Source organism: Peromyscus leucopus, chromosome 5 (assembly GCF_004664715.2).
Source record: "Peromyscus leucopus breed LL Stock chromosome 5, UCI_PerLeu_2.1, whole genome shotgun sequence".
Classification (NCBI taxonomy): Eukaryota; Metazoa; Chordata; class Mammalia; order Rodentia; family Cricetidae; genus Peromyscus; species Peromyscus leucopus.
Genome location: NC_051067.1, coordinates 13744158 through 13760361, shown reverse-complemented (window position 1 = coordinate 13760361; position 16204 = coordinate 13744158). Strand labels below are relative to the sequence as shown.

The following is a 16204-nucleotide window of genomic DNA, read 5'->3' as shown; positions in this document are numbered from 1 at the left end:
TTAGTAGTTTTCCTTGGAATCCACGTAGTTGTTAATAAACCTTTTCATAGCATTTTTCATCTCTTTATTTCTAAGTGTATAAATGGCTGGATTTAGGAGAGGTGTAAAAACAGAGTAAAACACAGCAAGAAATTTGTCTAACCAGGTGATATCGAGTGGCCACACATAGATGAAGATGCAGGGCACAAAAAATATCATCACTACTGTGAGGTGGGCAGTACATGTGGACAGAGCCTTAGATGCACCAGCTTTAGAGCTCTGGCGAACAGTGATAAGGATATATGTGTAGGAAATGAGCAACAGAATGAAGCAGGTTACACCCACAAGTCCACAGTCAGCATTCATTAAAATATCCAGATCATGGGAATCTATGCAGGCTAGCTTGATTACCAATAGCATGTCACAGAAAAAACTATCAATTTCCTTGGGTCCACAAAAAGGCAGCTCCACAATGTGGTGGTATTGTGTATTCTAATAAATTTATCTGGGGTCAGAGAACAGACAGCCACTAGATACAAAGGCTAGAAAATGGTGGCACTCACACCTTTAATCCTAGCATTCCAGAGATAGAAATCCCTCTGGATCTCTGTGAGTTCAAGGCCACATTGGAAATAGCCAAGCATGGTGACACGCCTTTAATCCCAGAAAGCCAGCCTTTAATCCCAGGGAGTGGTGGTAGAAAACAGGAAGATATATAAGGCGTGAGGACCAGAAACTAGCGGCATTTGGCTGGTTAAGATTTTGGCTGGTTAAGCATTTTGGCTGGTTAAGCATGTGGCTGGTTAAGCATTCAGGCTTTTGAGCAGTAGTTCAGCTGAGATTCATTGGGATGAGGACACAGAAGCCTCCAGTCTGAGGAGACAAGACCAGCTGAGGATCCGGTGAGGTGAGATAGCTGTGGCTTGTCCTGTCTCTCTGATCTACCAGCATGGACCCCAATAACTCAGCTCGGGTTTGATTTTATTAATAAGAACTTTTAAGATTCCTGCTACATCTGGCGCCCAACGTTCGTGTTACGAATTCATGAAAAATCTGTTTGCCTGTGGCCTTGTGAGCCCCAGCTCAGGCCCAAGCTACACTCAGCCTGTGGTGGTGGCACACGCCGGTAGGATTTGCTGAAGGAGACAGAGGCAGGAAGATCCCGAGTTTGAGGCTGGCCTAGGAGGCTTAGGAGAAGCTTTGGCCCGAACTGAACCACAAACAGTGGTGGGACCATGGAAGCAGTGGCTACTGCTCCATGTTGCCAGCTCCTTCTCATCGTGTTGATGACTGCGGTGATGCTGCTACCTGGGACGAAGGGTTTACTGCTGCTGGTTCAGAGAAGAATTGCCAGGACCATCGTGTTACAAGAAAGCATCGGCAAAGGTCAGTTTGGAAAAGTTTGGCAAGACAAATGGTGGGGAGAAATTGTTGTGAAGATTTTCTGTTCTAGGGAAGAATGTTCATGGTTCCGAGGGACAGACATTTATCAGACTGTGATTGCTCCAAACCCCAGAGGAGGCAAAAAAAAAAAAAAAAAAAAAAAAAAGGCTGCATGGAACCATGACCACACCTAACAGCAACTTTGAAATCTTCAAAAGGACTATGGTAAAGCCATTAAGCTGATTAACACCACGGAAAGATCTGCTTTGGACTACAAACTGCTTAGGACAATTTTGAGATGGCTAACTGAGATGATCCAGCCTGACAGACTACTTGAACAAGGACTTGAAACAAGCCCTGAACTTTCCTATTATGCAGAGACTGGACAAATGATACAGGACTTGATAATTAACCCAAAACTTTTCTTTTCAAGATTCCCTAAAGATATCTTCACCCCTAGAAAGCAAAAGGAAAAAGAGAATATAGATATGAGATAGATCATTGAATCTACTCTGAGAAAGAAGGTAAATAATAGGATAAATAGGTAGATCATTGAATCTACACTGAAGAAAAAGGGGAAGATATAAAAATGACAAAAGGTAAACTACTGAATGTATTATGAAAAGAAAAAAGAGAGAATATGGATATGATAAGATAAAAAGGGAGATTATGGAATTTACTTTTAAAAAGGAACTACTTGTTTTAAATAAGATAAGTAATGAAAATTTTTTGGTCTGAGTTTATCAGATGTTACTGGACTGGACATTGTTTATATATAATGGAGTTTTTTTGTCTGGATCTGTCAAATGTTAATGGACTAGACATTGTTAATGTAATCTTGACTGTATATTGCATATGCTTATTGAAGATAGTTTTTCTTGTATTAGTTATAAGCTTCTTTAATTTTAGACAAAAAGAGAGGAAATGTGGTGGTATTGTGTATTCTAATAAATTTATCTGGGGTCAGAGAACAGACAGCCACTAGATACAAAGGCTAGAAAATGGTGGCACTCACACCTTTAATCCTAGCATTCCAGAGATAGAAATCCCTCTGGATCTCTGTGAGTTCAAGGCCACATTGGAAATAGCCAAGCATGGTGACACGCCTTTAATCCCAGAAAGCCAGCCTTTAATCCCAGGGAGTGGTGGTAGAAAACAGGAAGATATATAAGGCGTGAGGACCAGAAACTAGCGGCATTTGGCTGGTTAAGATTTTGGCTGGTTAAGCATTTTGGCTGGTTAAGCATGTGGCTGGTTAAGCATTCAGGCTTTTGAGCAGTAGTTCAGCTGAGATTCATTGGGATGAGGACACAGAAGCCTCCAGTCTGAGGAGACAAGACCAGCTGAGGATCCGGTGAGGTGAGATAGCTGTGGCTTGTCCTGTCTCTCTGATCTACCAGCATGGACCCCAATAACTCAGCTCGGGTTTGATTTTATTAATAAGAACTTTTAAGATTCCTGCTACACCACAATCACTACAAGATGACTCATGGCATGCACAAAGCCAATGGTCCAGGAAGTCAACACCAACCCAGTGCATCTTTTCAGGTTCATAATGGTGAAGTAGTGGAGTGGTTTGCAGATGGCCACATAGCGGTCATAAGCCATTACCACCAGCAACACCATCTCTCCTGCAGCAATGCAATGGGCAAAGAAGACCTGGGACATGCAGCCTGAAAATGAAATGGTTTTGTGTTTCCTGAGAAAGTTTGTGATCATCTTAGGAGTGGTGACTGAGGAAAGCCACATATCAACAAAGGACAAGTTGGCCAACAGGAAGTACATGGGGGAATGGAGATGGGGGTCAGTGGTGATTAAGACCATGATGACAATATTTCCAGACACGATGAGAAGATATAATATCAAAAACATCACAAAGAGTAAGACTTGAAGATTCTGTGAGTGGGAAAGTCCCCAAATCACAAATTCTGACACCACAGATTGATTGCCTCTATCCATTTTACTCATGTGTCTTTAGAAACAACCTATTGACCATCTGTGTTGCTTGAGAAGAAAATAAATTACATAAACACATAAGCAAAGGATGACTTTAATTGTCAACCTTAGATGAATGTAATGTTGAACTTTTGGTGAACAGCAGTGAAGCACCCACCTCAAAGCACAGCTGGGGTGCTTGTGCTGATCTGTAATTGAAAACACTCAAGCTGGATGGTGGGAATTTCATTGCCCATTTTCTTCCATCTCCAGTAATTCTCTTGGTGATTTTCGATTTTTAAGTCTTATTCTTTTATTCTATGAAATATCAAGTGTTCTGGGGCTGAACTCAGGTTGCCACACTTGCATAGAAATTCTTCTTATTTTAACAGTCACCTGTCCAATGCCACAAAGAGGCCTGGGGTTCCTCCCGGTCTGCAGCACCTTTGGTGAGGTCCGTCGGTAGCTGGCACTTCAGGGGTCACCTTTACGACTCCCCGGAGAGACTGCCTCGTCTCTGGACAGCCTCCGCCAAGCACACCACTGCTTTTTGAGTGTGCTTGGTAGATTACTCTTCCTGAGACTGGGTACCCAAGGGCGCCAGGTCTTGTATAATATTAGAGGGACCAGCCTTAATATTATACATCCAAGGGACTCAGGAGAGAAAACTACTAACGGCGAGGACTATTATCAGGAAATATAATCTCAGCACACCGAGTTCTATAGTCCACTTGCTTTAATTCCTCTGGCATAACATCCTTTATACACAGCTTCAGTTCTGTTCTCATGTCTAGCTCCTTTCTTGCCTGATTTCTCTCTATATTTATCTACTGTCCCCTCTAGGTTCTATCTTAATTCCTTCATCTAGTTCTGTCCCTTCTAGGTTCTCATCTATCTAGTTCTTTCCCCTATCAGCTCCTCTCTCGTCTCCTTCTCTCTCATCTGGCTCTTCCTCATCTTGTTCTTCCCATCTGGCTCTTCCTCATCTTCCATCTTGTTCCTCTAGTCCTCTCTTCTAGCCCTTCAATCTAGTTCTTCCCCATCTCAGTTCGTTCCTCTCAAGTTCTTACCCGTCTAGTTCTTCCATTCTCTTTTCTCTTCCCCCTGAATGGAGGTTTTTAATACAAATGTACAGAGGCATGTACACATGAATATGCTATGGATGGATGTGTTTTTTTCTCCTATTATGTTCTTAATGAATATGGGACCTGTAGTTATGGCTTCCTTACATGACTGACAGTTATGTAAGGTCTGTAGCTATGGCTTTTTTACATGATGGCCAGCATTTATTTAGTGATGCTCTCCATTACCATTCCACTGTTATGAACAGATTAAGCATTTTATTGATCATCTCAAAACCAATTATTTATATCATTGATTTAATATTTTAACTTTAAATTTGTTGCTTCTACTCCTATTTTCTTTTTTCTCTGTTTTCTGGCTTATATTGTTGTATTTTTCTAATTTCACTACATGAACACCTTAATTTGTTTTTCTTTCTAAGGCAGACATTGACCACCACTTACTTCCCTCTTATCAGTGATTTATCAGACATATATTTATTTAGTTCTAATTTTTAATTTTCCTTGAGTTTTTCTTTTAACTCACGCACTATTTAGAAGCATGCAGTTTAATTCCCACAAGTTCACAAATTATAAAGTCTTAGATGTCCTTCACATTCATGACTTTACACACCGAAGTTTATATATTGCACTATGCAGCAGAATGTGAATGCTTATGGTTACCCAGTACATTCTCTGAATACCACTGGGAAAATAGGTAACGAGTCTCTTTGCTTTGCACTTTTAGAGAACCCAGTAGATAATGTCTTCAATCCATGACCCCAGATGCCAGAGGCCTGTTTTCTGGAGACACTCATAGAGACTGAAGTAGGATGTTTGTGGATGGCCAGTGTACAGTGAATTCTGAGACAGCACTCAGAGATCCAAGAAAACTAGCATCAGTACCCAGCCAAAACAGTAGAATGGAAAGAAGGGCGGGGGGTGTTCTGGTACACTCTTGTAATGACAACACCACACCCAGTGTGACATGCTGTGCTAGTTAGTGTTTTGTCAATCAATGCAAGCCAGGGTCATCTGGGAAGAGGAACCTCAGCCGAGATGTCTCCATCAGATTGGTCTGTAGGCAAGTCTGTGGAACATTTTCTTAATGATAGATGTGGGAGGGCTCAGACCACTGTGGGCTGTGCCATCTCTGAGAAGGTGGGTTGTATGAAAGGAAGGCTGAGCTAGCAATGAGGGGTAAGCCAGTAAGTAGCGTTCCTCTCTAGCCCATGCTTCAATTCCTGCCTCCAGTTTCCTGTCTTGAGTTCACTGCATGATGAAATATAATCCGTAAGATGGAATAAACCTTTTCCTCCCCAAGATACTCTTGGTCATGGTGTTTACCACACGAATAGAAAGGTAACTAAGACCTTTGGCTCGTGTGCTTTCTGCTTCTGGGGTTCTCCTTCAGTAGATTACAAAGAACTGGCATGCAGTGTCGTGCCAGTGGGCTACAAGGAGAGAGCAACTCATCATGATTCATTCCTCTTCTTATGCTTATTAGGAATGTTAGTCCTGTCCTCATGAGGGAGATTTCACTGTGGTTTAGTGACAGATTTCATCCTCACATGCTTTACAAACACATTCAGTGCATGCGCCCCCCCCCCCCCTTAATGTGGAGGTAAATTAAGACAAAGGACATGCCAAGGAAGGACGGTGGCCTGAAGGGTGGAGAGGACTAAGAGGAGGATCAGAAATGAACCACTAGTGAGTGCTGTCTTAACCACTGTAATTAATTAATTTAATGATTAAATGAGGCCAAAGACCATAGGTTTGCACAAAAAGCATCTTCTATGATGTCACAGCTGCGGATTCAGGAAATGGCCCAGAGTCTTGGCACAGATCCTATGTAGGTTGATGGGGCTTAAGAAAACCCCATGAACTAGCCCAATAGTGAGGCCTACACCAAGTTCTCTTCTACCATGAGTCTCTTCTGAGACCCACTTCTAACATAGCCAAGGATTGGCTATGTGCGGACACGGCCAGGCTAGCTGGTGTTTTAGCTGTTTGGCCATTAACAAGGGCCTCTTTTCATGCCTCCCAGTGCACACGGGCCTGAAGAACTTCCTTCAGTTGTGAATTAGAATGTGAAGCTACAGTCTGGGTCTGGTGGCATAGGCCCGTAAGCTCAGCTACAAGGTGGTGGTGGCGGCGGCGGCGGCATCTCAAGCAGTGCTTGGACTGCAGAGTGAATTCAAGGCCAACTACCACAGCGTAGGAAGACCTTGTCTCAAAAGACAAAAGAATCCGGTGTAGCCAGAAGTTTCTCTGGTCCTGCGTCACCCCATGGTCTGGATGAATCTCTCCCACTTGTGGTCCCACAGTCGCTTTTAAAATAATCACTCAAGGCTTTTATTAACTATAAACTGTATGACCTATGGCTCAAGCTTCTTGATAGCTAGCTCTTATAACTTAACTCAACCCATAACTATTAATCTATGTATCGCCACGTGTTCTGTGGCTTTACCTGTGTCCCATTACATGTTGTTCCTTGGATGGTGGGCTGGTGTCCCCCCACTCTGCCTTTCTCCTCTCACTGTCTCTTTTGGATTTTCCCGCCTGACTCCATCCTGCCCTGCCATACGCCAGTGCAGCTTTATCTATTATCCAATGGGAGCCACACATATTCACAGCATACAGAAAGACATCCCACAGCAATCTGGGGATGTAGTTTAGTAGTGGAATGCTTGCCTAGCACACAAAGTTCTTATGTTCAATCTCCAATAAAGAAAAAAAGTGGTTCTTCAAAAGAGTTCACAGGAACAGGCTTTCTGTCACTGTCAAAGAGCATGGCGTTTGCAGATGTGTAAGATGGAGCTAGCTAAAGGTGTCAGCTGATCAGTCCCCAGATGGCTATTGGCCCCTCCCTCTAAATGTCAGGCCTTTTCCTCCAGAAGTCCCTGGCTAGCTGAGGACTGGGTTAGTCTTGCCATGCATGTCTTTAGGGGAGCAGAAAGTACTCCTTAAGAAAAATGCAGTCGCTAGGCTAATTCTAAAAACTGGGTAATGGTCAACAAGGCTGAGTGCTGGGGAGGTTTTTGAGGACACAGATAATAATAGCATGTTCTAAGTAGTCCCTTTAACCAGAGAGGCGTTGTGAGAGGGTGAGAACAAGGATTCCAGGGCCTGTCTGCATTCTCCCAGGATCAGTGGGTAAATCTAGAGGAAGACCTGGGCCTGCACCTGTGCACCCTTGAGCTCGGCATCTCCAGGTTTCCCCTCATTATCTCTCCTTCCATGTAGCATCCTGTGATGGTTTCAAAGAAAGTGGCCCCCAAAGGTAGCGGCACTATTAGGAGGTGTGGTCTTGTTGGAGTGGATGTCATCTTGTCGAGGAAGTGTGTCACCATGAAGGCAGGCTTTGAGGTCTAATACACACACACACACACACACACACACACACACACACACACATACACACTCAGGCTACACCCAATGAGACAGTTCACTTCCTGTTGCCTGCAGATCAAGATGTAAAGCTCTCAGCTCCTTCTCCAGCATCATGTCTGCCTGAATGCCATCATGACCCACCATGGCGATGATGGACTGAACCTCTGAACTGTAAGTGAGCCAATTAATTGTTTTCCTTTATAAGAGTTGCTATGGTCATGTCGTCTCTTCACAGCAATAGAATCCCAAACTAAGACATAGCTCTAACACCGTTTTCAACAAAATTACCTTTATTCACTGTAAATTACAAACTTCTAAAGTGATAATACCCTCCACTCCTCACCCCACCCCTCACCCCTGCCTTTATTTCCCAGTGCCTCTAACCTTCCAGTGCCCCCCTTAGCACCAGCTGATCAGCCCTGGGTGAGCAGGAGCTGGTTTTCTTTTCTTTTTTTGCTCTGGGGCTGCAGGCTAGAGGCAGAGTGAAAACTCTGCCTGCTTTGAGGGGACATCACATCGGTGGCTCAGTGCCGCTTCTTCCTCTTCCTCTTCCGGGTGCCTAGTGACTCATACTTCCTCTTCTGAGCCTGCAAGGGGTGAGCTAGCTCTAGGGCTGAGAATGGCCCTTCAAACATCGCATGACCAGGCCCTGAGTTAGATCTCTTAGCCATAGGAGTCAAGCCTCCAATGAGAGCTCGCTTCTTTGACTTGGCAATTGGAGATGCATCAGGACTGAGGCCCCTTATCTTTGGAGATGAGGGTTTGGGGATACTATCAGAGTCAGAGAAACCCGCGTAGGGGCACAAATGGCCGGCCAGTTTCCATGGCACCAGCCTGTACTGGGAACACAGGAGGAAGGCCAGGCTGGGGAGCTCCTCCTTGTCCTCAGCGGCTCTGCCCAGTGACTCATAGGGCTCCTCGGTAGCAGAAACTCCTCTGAGGCTCACCGTACATCTGGACCCCAGGTTTGGGGGATGGGCTTCTCTGCCACAGGGAATAACAGTGGATCCGATGTCTGCCACTGAGGGTAAACACTGACTGCTTGGGAAGACAGTAGGCCTAGGTCCCCACATTTCCGCATTGGTGGCTCCAGAACACTGATGGTCTGAGGAAGCCATTTGTGAGGAACATTTCTGTGCACTGGCCCCTCTTTGGGGACTATGGTCATCTCTCTTTGCACCTTGGCAGTCAGTCAGTACAGAAGCATTGGCAAGTATCTGAGGGGCACCGGGGTTCAGAGGTGCACCCTTACAGCCTTTCTTCTTCAAAGCCAGGTGCTTCTCCAGCAGCTGCAGGAGGAAATGGGCATGTAAGACTCAGCCCAGGCTGAAAGGATGAGAGGGGGTGAAGCATTTGGGTGGAGGTAGCCAACTGTCTGAGTGTCGGAGACTGAGGGTCTGCTGGGTGGCATGCTTGCTTCCTTGCAGCTGTATACCGTAGACCACCCCCAATGTCCATACCTATGTCCTCTTCTGGGTGAAGCCCCAGGTAGGATGCCTTGACTTCCTGTAGGTCAGTCAAGGTCACATGGTTCTTATGAGCAGAATCCTCTCTTTTCTTGTCCACCTGGTGTTCCTCAGCACCCCACTCTATTGGGGTCCTCCCTTCCCTGTCCAGTTTGCCTGATGTCTCTCGCTATCCTGTCTGCCTGGTATCTGCTTGCTTCTTGCCTACCTATTGCTCCTTCCCTGCTGTCCCTAGTGTTCACCCTTCCCTGTCTACCTGCTTAACAGTGAGTTCTTCCTCATACTCCAAATCCTTCATTAGAGCCAGTATGTCCATCTCTGGTTTGGAAGATAGGATTTCTGCCACAAATTGGGGGTTTATTATGGCCTCCACCTATAAACAGAAGGAAAAGGACTTGAGTGCCAGGAAGCAGGGAGTCTTCAAGCCAAAAGGACCTCTATCTTGTTCTATGTTGCTGCCAAGTCATGATGACAACCAACATTTACACACATGCACACACACACACACACACACACACACATACACACACACACACAAACACACACACAAAGAGAGAGACAGAGACAGAGAGACAGACACAGACAGACAGACGTGCACACATGAGAGAGAAAGAGAGAGGCAGACAGACAAAGACACAGAGAGTGCACACACACAGACAGACACACACAGAGATAGACAGACAGAGAGAGAGACAGACAGAGAGCTCTGAAGGTAGGGAAGCAGGCTTGGTTACAAGGACCAGGATGCCAAACTCAGAATCTGGCCCACACCAGGGCCCCAGATGCAGCTCACTTGTTCAACAAAGTGTTTCTGGGAGCACAGCTCGTCAATGTAGTCCAGTAGCCCTGTGTCTGAGTACAAGTCATCTTCTTCCTGCTTCGGCCTGATGCTCTCCTCTTCCTCCTCCTTGGGCTCTCCTGTGAATGACTGTGGAAGCCTCTCCAGCCAGTCCATGATATTCATGTATTCCTGCACAGCTTCAGGTGGAATTTCCATGGGAGGCTCAGTCTTTTGTAACTGCTGGTGTCTGAGTACTGGGAGGTGGGCAGGGTCAGACTTGGGGACAGCCTTTATGGAGCTGCACACTAGGAGATAGGAGAGCATGATGATACATGGATGGGGTTCAGCTCCAGCCATGCCATGCAGAGCATAGTTCAGGGGAGCTGTAGTGGCCTAGGGTAAGCCAACACAGTTTTCTCTAAATATCTGTGAGAGAGAACATTGCAAAGGGTGATATACCTAGGACAGTCATATGGGAGAACATTTGGAGCCCCCAAAGTTTCAGGTTCTCTCCAAACTCAGTGCCCAGGTCCTGATCACATGGTGTTTGAGTCCTTAGGGAGCAATGATCATGGCCAGTTCAATGATTCTCCAGTTCAAGACTAAGAACTGCAAGGGACACCAGGCTATATAGCAAATGCCCTGCCCTGAAGGAAGAAGCCCACATGTGGGGCAAAAGTCTATTTTGACTGATTTGACTTCTGCATAGAGACCTAAAGGTATGTGAGCCCTACCTGGTTCCTCAACCACCTCAGGAGCTGGGGGCCTCGGAGGATCTTGCCTTGTTGTGGTTGCAAGAACTTGGCACTGGACACCTCTCATCATCTCCAGCCTTGAATTCTCCACCTCCAGCCTTGAATTCTCCATCTCTTCTGCACTCTCGAATTCTGTGAACCTAGGGATGAGGGAGGCCAGGGCCCAGCATAGGAGATTACTAAAGGTGATCATGTGTACAGGGTCTTGGGGTGGTCTGGTACACTCCCATGAAGTTGCTGATCTTGGAACATAACCACAGCTCTGGAGCACACTATATCTCTTGATATTTGCCAGGAATCAAATCAGTTTGAGGTAGCCCAAGTAGGGCTTTCATGTGACTCCTCCTTAAGGCCTATCTTGACCTTGCCTAGAGCCACACAGAAGAGCCGACTGGTAAGATGGCCATGGATATGACTGATGGAGCATACCAGGGATCTTGGACCAGATCCAGAGATGCTGAAGCTGAGATTGGGAGAGCTGGAACGACCTGGGAGACAAGGGCCCAGGAGATGTCAAGAGAAAGTAGAAAGGAAGCTGAGAGGCGTGGCTGCTGCCCTCTGAGAGCTGTTTGTTGGCTTGTGTGCACCTCAGCATCACATGGAGCAAAGGCAGAGACCAGACATGTCCTCAGAGTGTGTAAGAGGCTTCTCTCCTCTCTGCATGCTTCCGTTCATATCCACTCCAGGTACACAAGGATACAACTGAGGCCACTCTCTCGGGATGCAGTGGGTTCTACTGTTAAAAAGCAGTAGCTCCATGCCAGGTAGCTGGCCTAAGACTTGTGGAGCATGTTTGCTTTGCACAACCCCCAGTGTTGGAGGAGACCCCATGGGGCTGGGCTGGGCCACTTCTCCCACTCTGACCCTGCTAGACTCGTGACTAATGAGGTCAGAGCTGCTGGGACCATGGGGCAGATAGCCCAGCACTCCAGGAAGAAGTGAAAACAGCATCCTGGACACCAAGACTGCCACCAGGGCCCAAGTGTTAGGTAATCCTCTTGGCAGAGTGTGGGTAACAACTCACTAGACCTAGTTCCAACTGAGCAGTACCCACAACACATGCCCTCCTTAAGACCCATCCATGTTTAACGCCTCCCCACACACCCTGCTTCACGACTCCCTTGACTCACTTTTCCGCCATCTCAAAGAAGATCATCCGGTCATAATTGCTTGTGCACTGCCATTCCTGCAGACCCCTCCACAGGCCCTCCTCCACATTCATGGTGGGCTTCCTCCGGGCCAGGGACCGAAGCACTGGACTGTAATTCAGTAGAACCACTCAACTCCAGACCCAGCAGACCCACCCCAAGATGCATCTGTATCCTGTGCTAGTGTAAAGTCAGCCTCTGGGAATGCCTAACCATGCAGCAAACATCGACACAAAGATCTCTGCCCGTTTCCCTGGCTGCCACGTGAATTCTCCTTCTACCACTCAGCGTGGAAGATTGAGTGAGGTTTAGGCTCCGGACATGGAAGTAGGGGTGACAAAGTCAAAGAGAAAGTCCCTGGAAATGGGACCTTGTGTGGTAGCCAGGCTTAGGTCATGATGTGGGGCTCCCAGGATGGGGTAGTTCTCTTCTTGGAAGGAAGAAGACCCCCCCCCCAAAATTTTTTCTTTGAGTCCTGTGAGACAGCCAAGGACACTTGATCAGAACTGACCCTTCAAAGTTCTGTCAGAGTCTCCAGTGTCCAGAACTGTGAAAATACAGTGTCTGTGGTTTGAGTCCTCTTAGTCTACCTGGTCATGAGGCTGAGCTGACTGACAAAATGCACAGAATGATCTGGAACCCAGGGTTAAGGACTGGGGCAATGGAGCAAAGAGACTAAAGATTTCCCCAGTGCAGGTCTGGAGCCTGCTGGCCTAAGAGACATTCCCCAGAACAATGGGGTGGGGACAAATGTACAGGTCTTTCTGGAGTCTGTCAATGCTAGAGGGTAAAAAGTTAAGGAGAGAAGAACCACCAAATGGAGTGAAAGGCCTAAATCCAAATCCTAGCTCCCGGGACTCCAGGATCCCTAGTGTGACATGGCTGTTCCTCAGAGTGTGGCCCTCTGGAGCGGCCCCATCACCTTCAGCTCCTTCCTTGTCCACCTCACACTCATCACGTTGAAGCCCCAGACGGACCTTCCAGGCACGGGCGACACTCACATGAGGAAGCAGGAGAAAGCTGCCACGTCAGGAGTCTGGGACAGGTGCCGCTGGACCAGAGTCTTGATGTGCTGCCAGCGCCGGAAGTTCCCATAGACGCTGTCCGGTTTGGACGAGTAGTTTTCTGGGGAGTTGGTTTGGCCATTGGCTGGACCACTCTCCCCATATGCTCCTTTTGTGGGTGGTGCTGAGTTCACTGGGGACCTGACAGGAACCACCGGGACGACTGGCTGTGTGGTCGGGGGATGAGGGCCCAGGACCCACGTTCCTTCTTGAGGCTGGACGGTTGAAGCAATCCGAGCATTTATGAAGGTGTTTGCGGCAGGTGTCGCCATGATGAGTGAAGCAGGGTGCCCCATGCCACCACCCTGGGGCCCGGGGCCATTACAGTTGAGGGGCATCTGAGTGAGGACAATGTTGGCATTGTGCACAGGCTGGACAGGCCTGCCCGGTGTCCCAACCTGCACAATGTTCAGTGGTACAGCTGTCCCCAGGGCAGTGCTTCCATTTTCTGCCACCAAAGACATCCCAGGCAAGGCAGACAGCACTAGAGGATTCCTGGGAGAGATGCCTGCAGTCACGAGGGGTGCTGGAGGCTCCCAGAATAACTGGGGTGCTGGTTGGGGGGCAGGTGGGAGAACAGGCAGGGTAGCAAATGTAGGCATGGATGCACCGGGGTTCACAGTCATGTTCTGTCCCAGTGAAGATGCTGTGAAGATAAAGGAGAGAGTGGATGGGAGAGGAGAGAGGGCACAGGAGGGTGACTCGGTGGTCCTGGTAGTGGAAATTGGGAGAGGGTCATGGGGAAGAGGAGACTGTACTGTTTGCAGATTTCCCTGAGGGAATTCCATGCTGGGTTCATCTGGCTGAGCACTGTTCCAGCAGGGATCTTCCTCTCCATTCACCAAGATTCCCTGATCCCTGTCTGTGGAGAGGAGCCCTCAGCGTTCCCACCTCTGAGAGGCTCTTTCCGGAATCCCTGGCAGAAAACTCACCAGTGTTCCAGCTCTCTTCCCAGAGATGGATCACTTTGACTTAGTCTGGACCACCATCCCAGTGATTATGCTCACAGGAGGCAAGGCACCATCAATGGGGGACAGTTTCTAGAAGGGCCTCTGTGAAGATGGCAGATTTCAGATACTGACCTCATTCCCTTCTGATTGTTCCTCCCACACTCTCAAACCTCCCCCATTTCTAGTCCAGCACAACAAACCAAAAACACCTTTGTGCAGTCCTCCAAGTCAGCACCCCGGAATCCTGGAGGTGACCCTGTAGCATGTTCTACCCATGCTCCTGCTCCTTCTCCTAATGCCTCCCACAGGAAACAGCAATGGGATAGATTCTGGAAGCTCCACATGCCCTGATGGTCATTGGTCCCCACCATGGTTGGGAGCTCTTCCCACAGCACTGGTGTGTAAGACAGCCAGGCAGTTCCCTGACACCCTGCCCTTGCAAGCCTGGTAGGCTGTGGAAGGCTGTAAAGGGCCAGGGAATGGTGAGTGGAGGGGCTGTCTGGAGGTTTCTAGGGATTACCACAGCTACTGGCATTGTCACAATTAGCCATGAAATGAAAACCACATGTGATCCTTTTCTTGCGAGAGCCCAACAATATAAGGAAATGATTAGGTGCCAAGTGAGACATAATTCCCTGGAGCTCATTGCTGTTCAAGCAGGAACTCATGAGGGCTCTCTCAAAGAGAGCCAAGTCCAAAAACCCAGAACAACCATTCTAGCTCTGCTTAACAGTAACACAGAACATGTTCTAAGACAAGCGCTTCTCTCTAAAGCCCCTGGAAAAGGACCCAGCCACCTTAGAACCCACCCAAACCAACAGCACTCCACGTCAGGGAAGAGAGGCTTCCCATTACAGTTACATGCTGGGCTAAGGGAACTGCACAAATAGTCCCAACACAACACCTCTAAACTGATATTTGAAAAAGTAAGTCCAAAAATTAAGAACAGCCACCCATTTCTTTGTTAGTTGATGTTTCCTAACTGCTCTGCTTCACAAGAATCAAAAACATCAACTACCTGGTGAAGGAGAAGCCTTCCCTCAGTCGTAAGGCATGAGGGACTCTGGGCTGCCAGTTGGTGAAATAACCTCCATCCTCACAGAGAAGACCCCACTGAGCTGTATCCTGCCTAGTCTGCACTGTCCTCCCAAGGTCTAAGGTGGCCCAGTTAAATTCCTGGAATTCATAATTTCACAGCACAAGTTCCAGCAGCATAGAGAAATGACCCAGAGCTCAGCTGTTGCCCGTGAGCCTTCCCTGGGCCACCACAGTGAACCATCCCACCACAGCTATGACCTGTGCTCAGAAGACCTGCCTGCCATACAGGAGGAGCCAGTCTGGGGCCTCTCATCATATCTCCTGATCCAGTGTGTTTCCTTGTGGCAACTCAGTTCCACCATGGACTCTGTTCACCCTGCCATAAGCTTTGTCAGTCTCCAAGGTGAGATGTCCTTGCCGAAGTCCAGAGCTGTCTCCCATCCCCTCCCTTGGTCCAGTCAGTCATTGATAGCATCAGATTTAAATTGCCCGAGGTAGGGAGTCAGGTCCCATACCCCAATACTCCAGGCTTACCTTCGGAAGCTATTCCTACAGGCTTGGACAGTAACCATGCCTGTCTGCTAGGATCCATGGTGAGAAAACTCAGATGAATCACACCGAGAGTCGCCAAGATGTGACAGATGCTCAAGAGAGCCAGCCACAGCTGAGAAAAGTTTGAAAGTAAACAGCTCCAGAATGTGGCATTTAACATTCTGAAGCGGGGGAGGGGCAAGAGTAAAGCAGGGCTGGGGAACATTCCGTAAGGGGCTGTGGCAGGTGCCCAAGAACCTTGGGGTCAGTTCAAAGGATGCATCCTTGTTAGAGGTGCTTGCACATGCTTAGTGTTTGCCTCTAGGAAAACTTTAGATGGTTTCTTATAGACACAGCACACTGCGGTCACTGATGCCTCTTCCTTATTTCTTCAGTAGACCTTGTTTTAATCCCTTCATCCTGCGTTCTGCATCCCTCCTACAGAGGGCAGGCACGTGAACATTTTTACATTGTTTACACTTACTCAACAAATTAGAACATATATGCAGACAAATAAAGAGGGTCTAAGTAACAGAGTCAGACATATTTGAAAATCTGATCTCAGGAGATCCATGGATCTTCTCGCCATGTGCATGCCATTCTTTACGGAGCAGTTCTTGTGTGTCCAACCAGTGCTGGGATGTCTGTACCCTGTAGCATGATAGTCTCATTCACCATCCCTTTTTGCTAGAGGTGCCAGCCCATCAAGGCTTCACTCAG

The 16204-nt window shown here is 47.5% G+C and overlaps 2 protein-coding genes across 2 annotated transcripts; both read right to left on the bottom strand.

Annotated features, from left to right (window-relative positions):
• On the bottom strand, positions 1–3385 carry LOC114689548 (olfactory receptor 4K3-like). Its single transcript, XM_028863855.2, has 2 exons — positions 2836–3385; positions 1–453 (listed from the first exon to the last, which is right to left on the bottom strand). The coding sequence occupies exons 1-2, from the start codon at positions 3328–3330 to the stop codon at positions 1–3; spliced, it is 948 nt and encodes a 315-aa protein (XP_028719688.1). The 5' UTR covers positions 3331–3385.
• A 4735-nt stretch (positions 3386–8120) lies between these two features.
• LOC114689547 (NUT family member 2-like) lies at positions 8121–16204 on the bottom strand. Its single transcript, XM_028863854.2, has 7 exons — positions 15488–16204; positions 12903–13611; positions 11884–12012; positions 10733–10893; positions 10011–10303; positions 9474–9590; positions 8121–9040 (listed from the first exon to the last, which is right to left on the bottom strand). Exons 1-7 carry the CDS (start codon positions 15708–15710, stop codon positions 8276–8278), a joined length of 2397 nt encoding a protein of 798 aa, XP_028719687.2. The 5' UTR covers positions 15711–16204; the 3' UTR covers positions 8121–8275.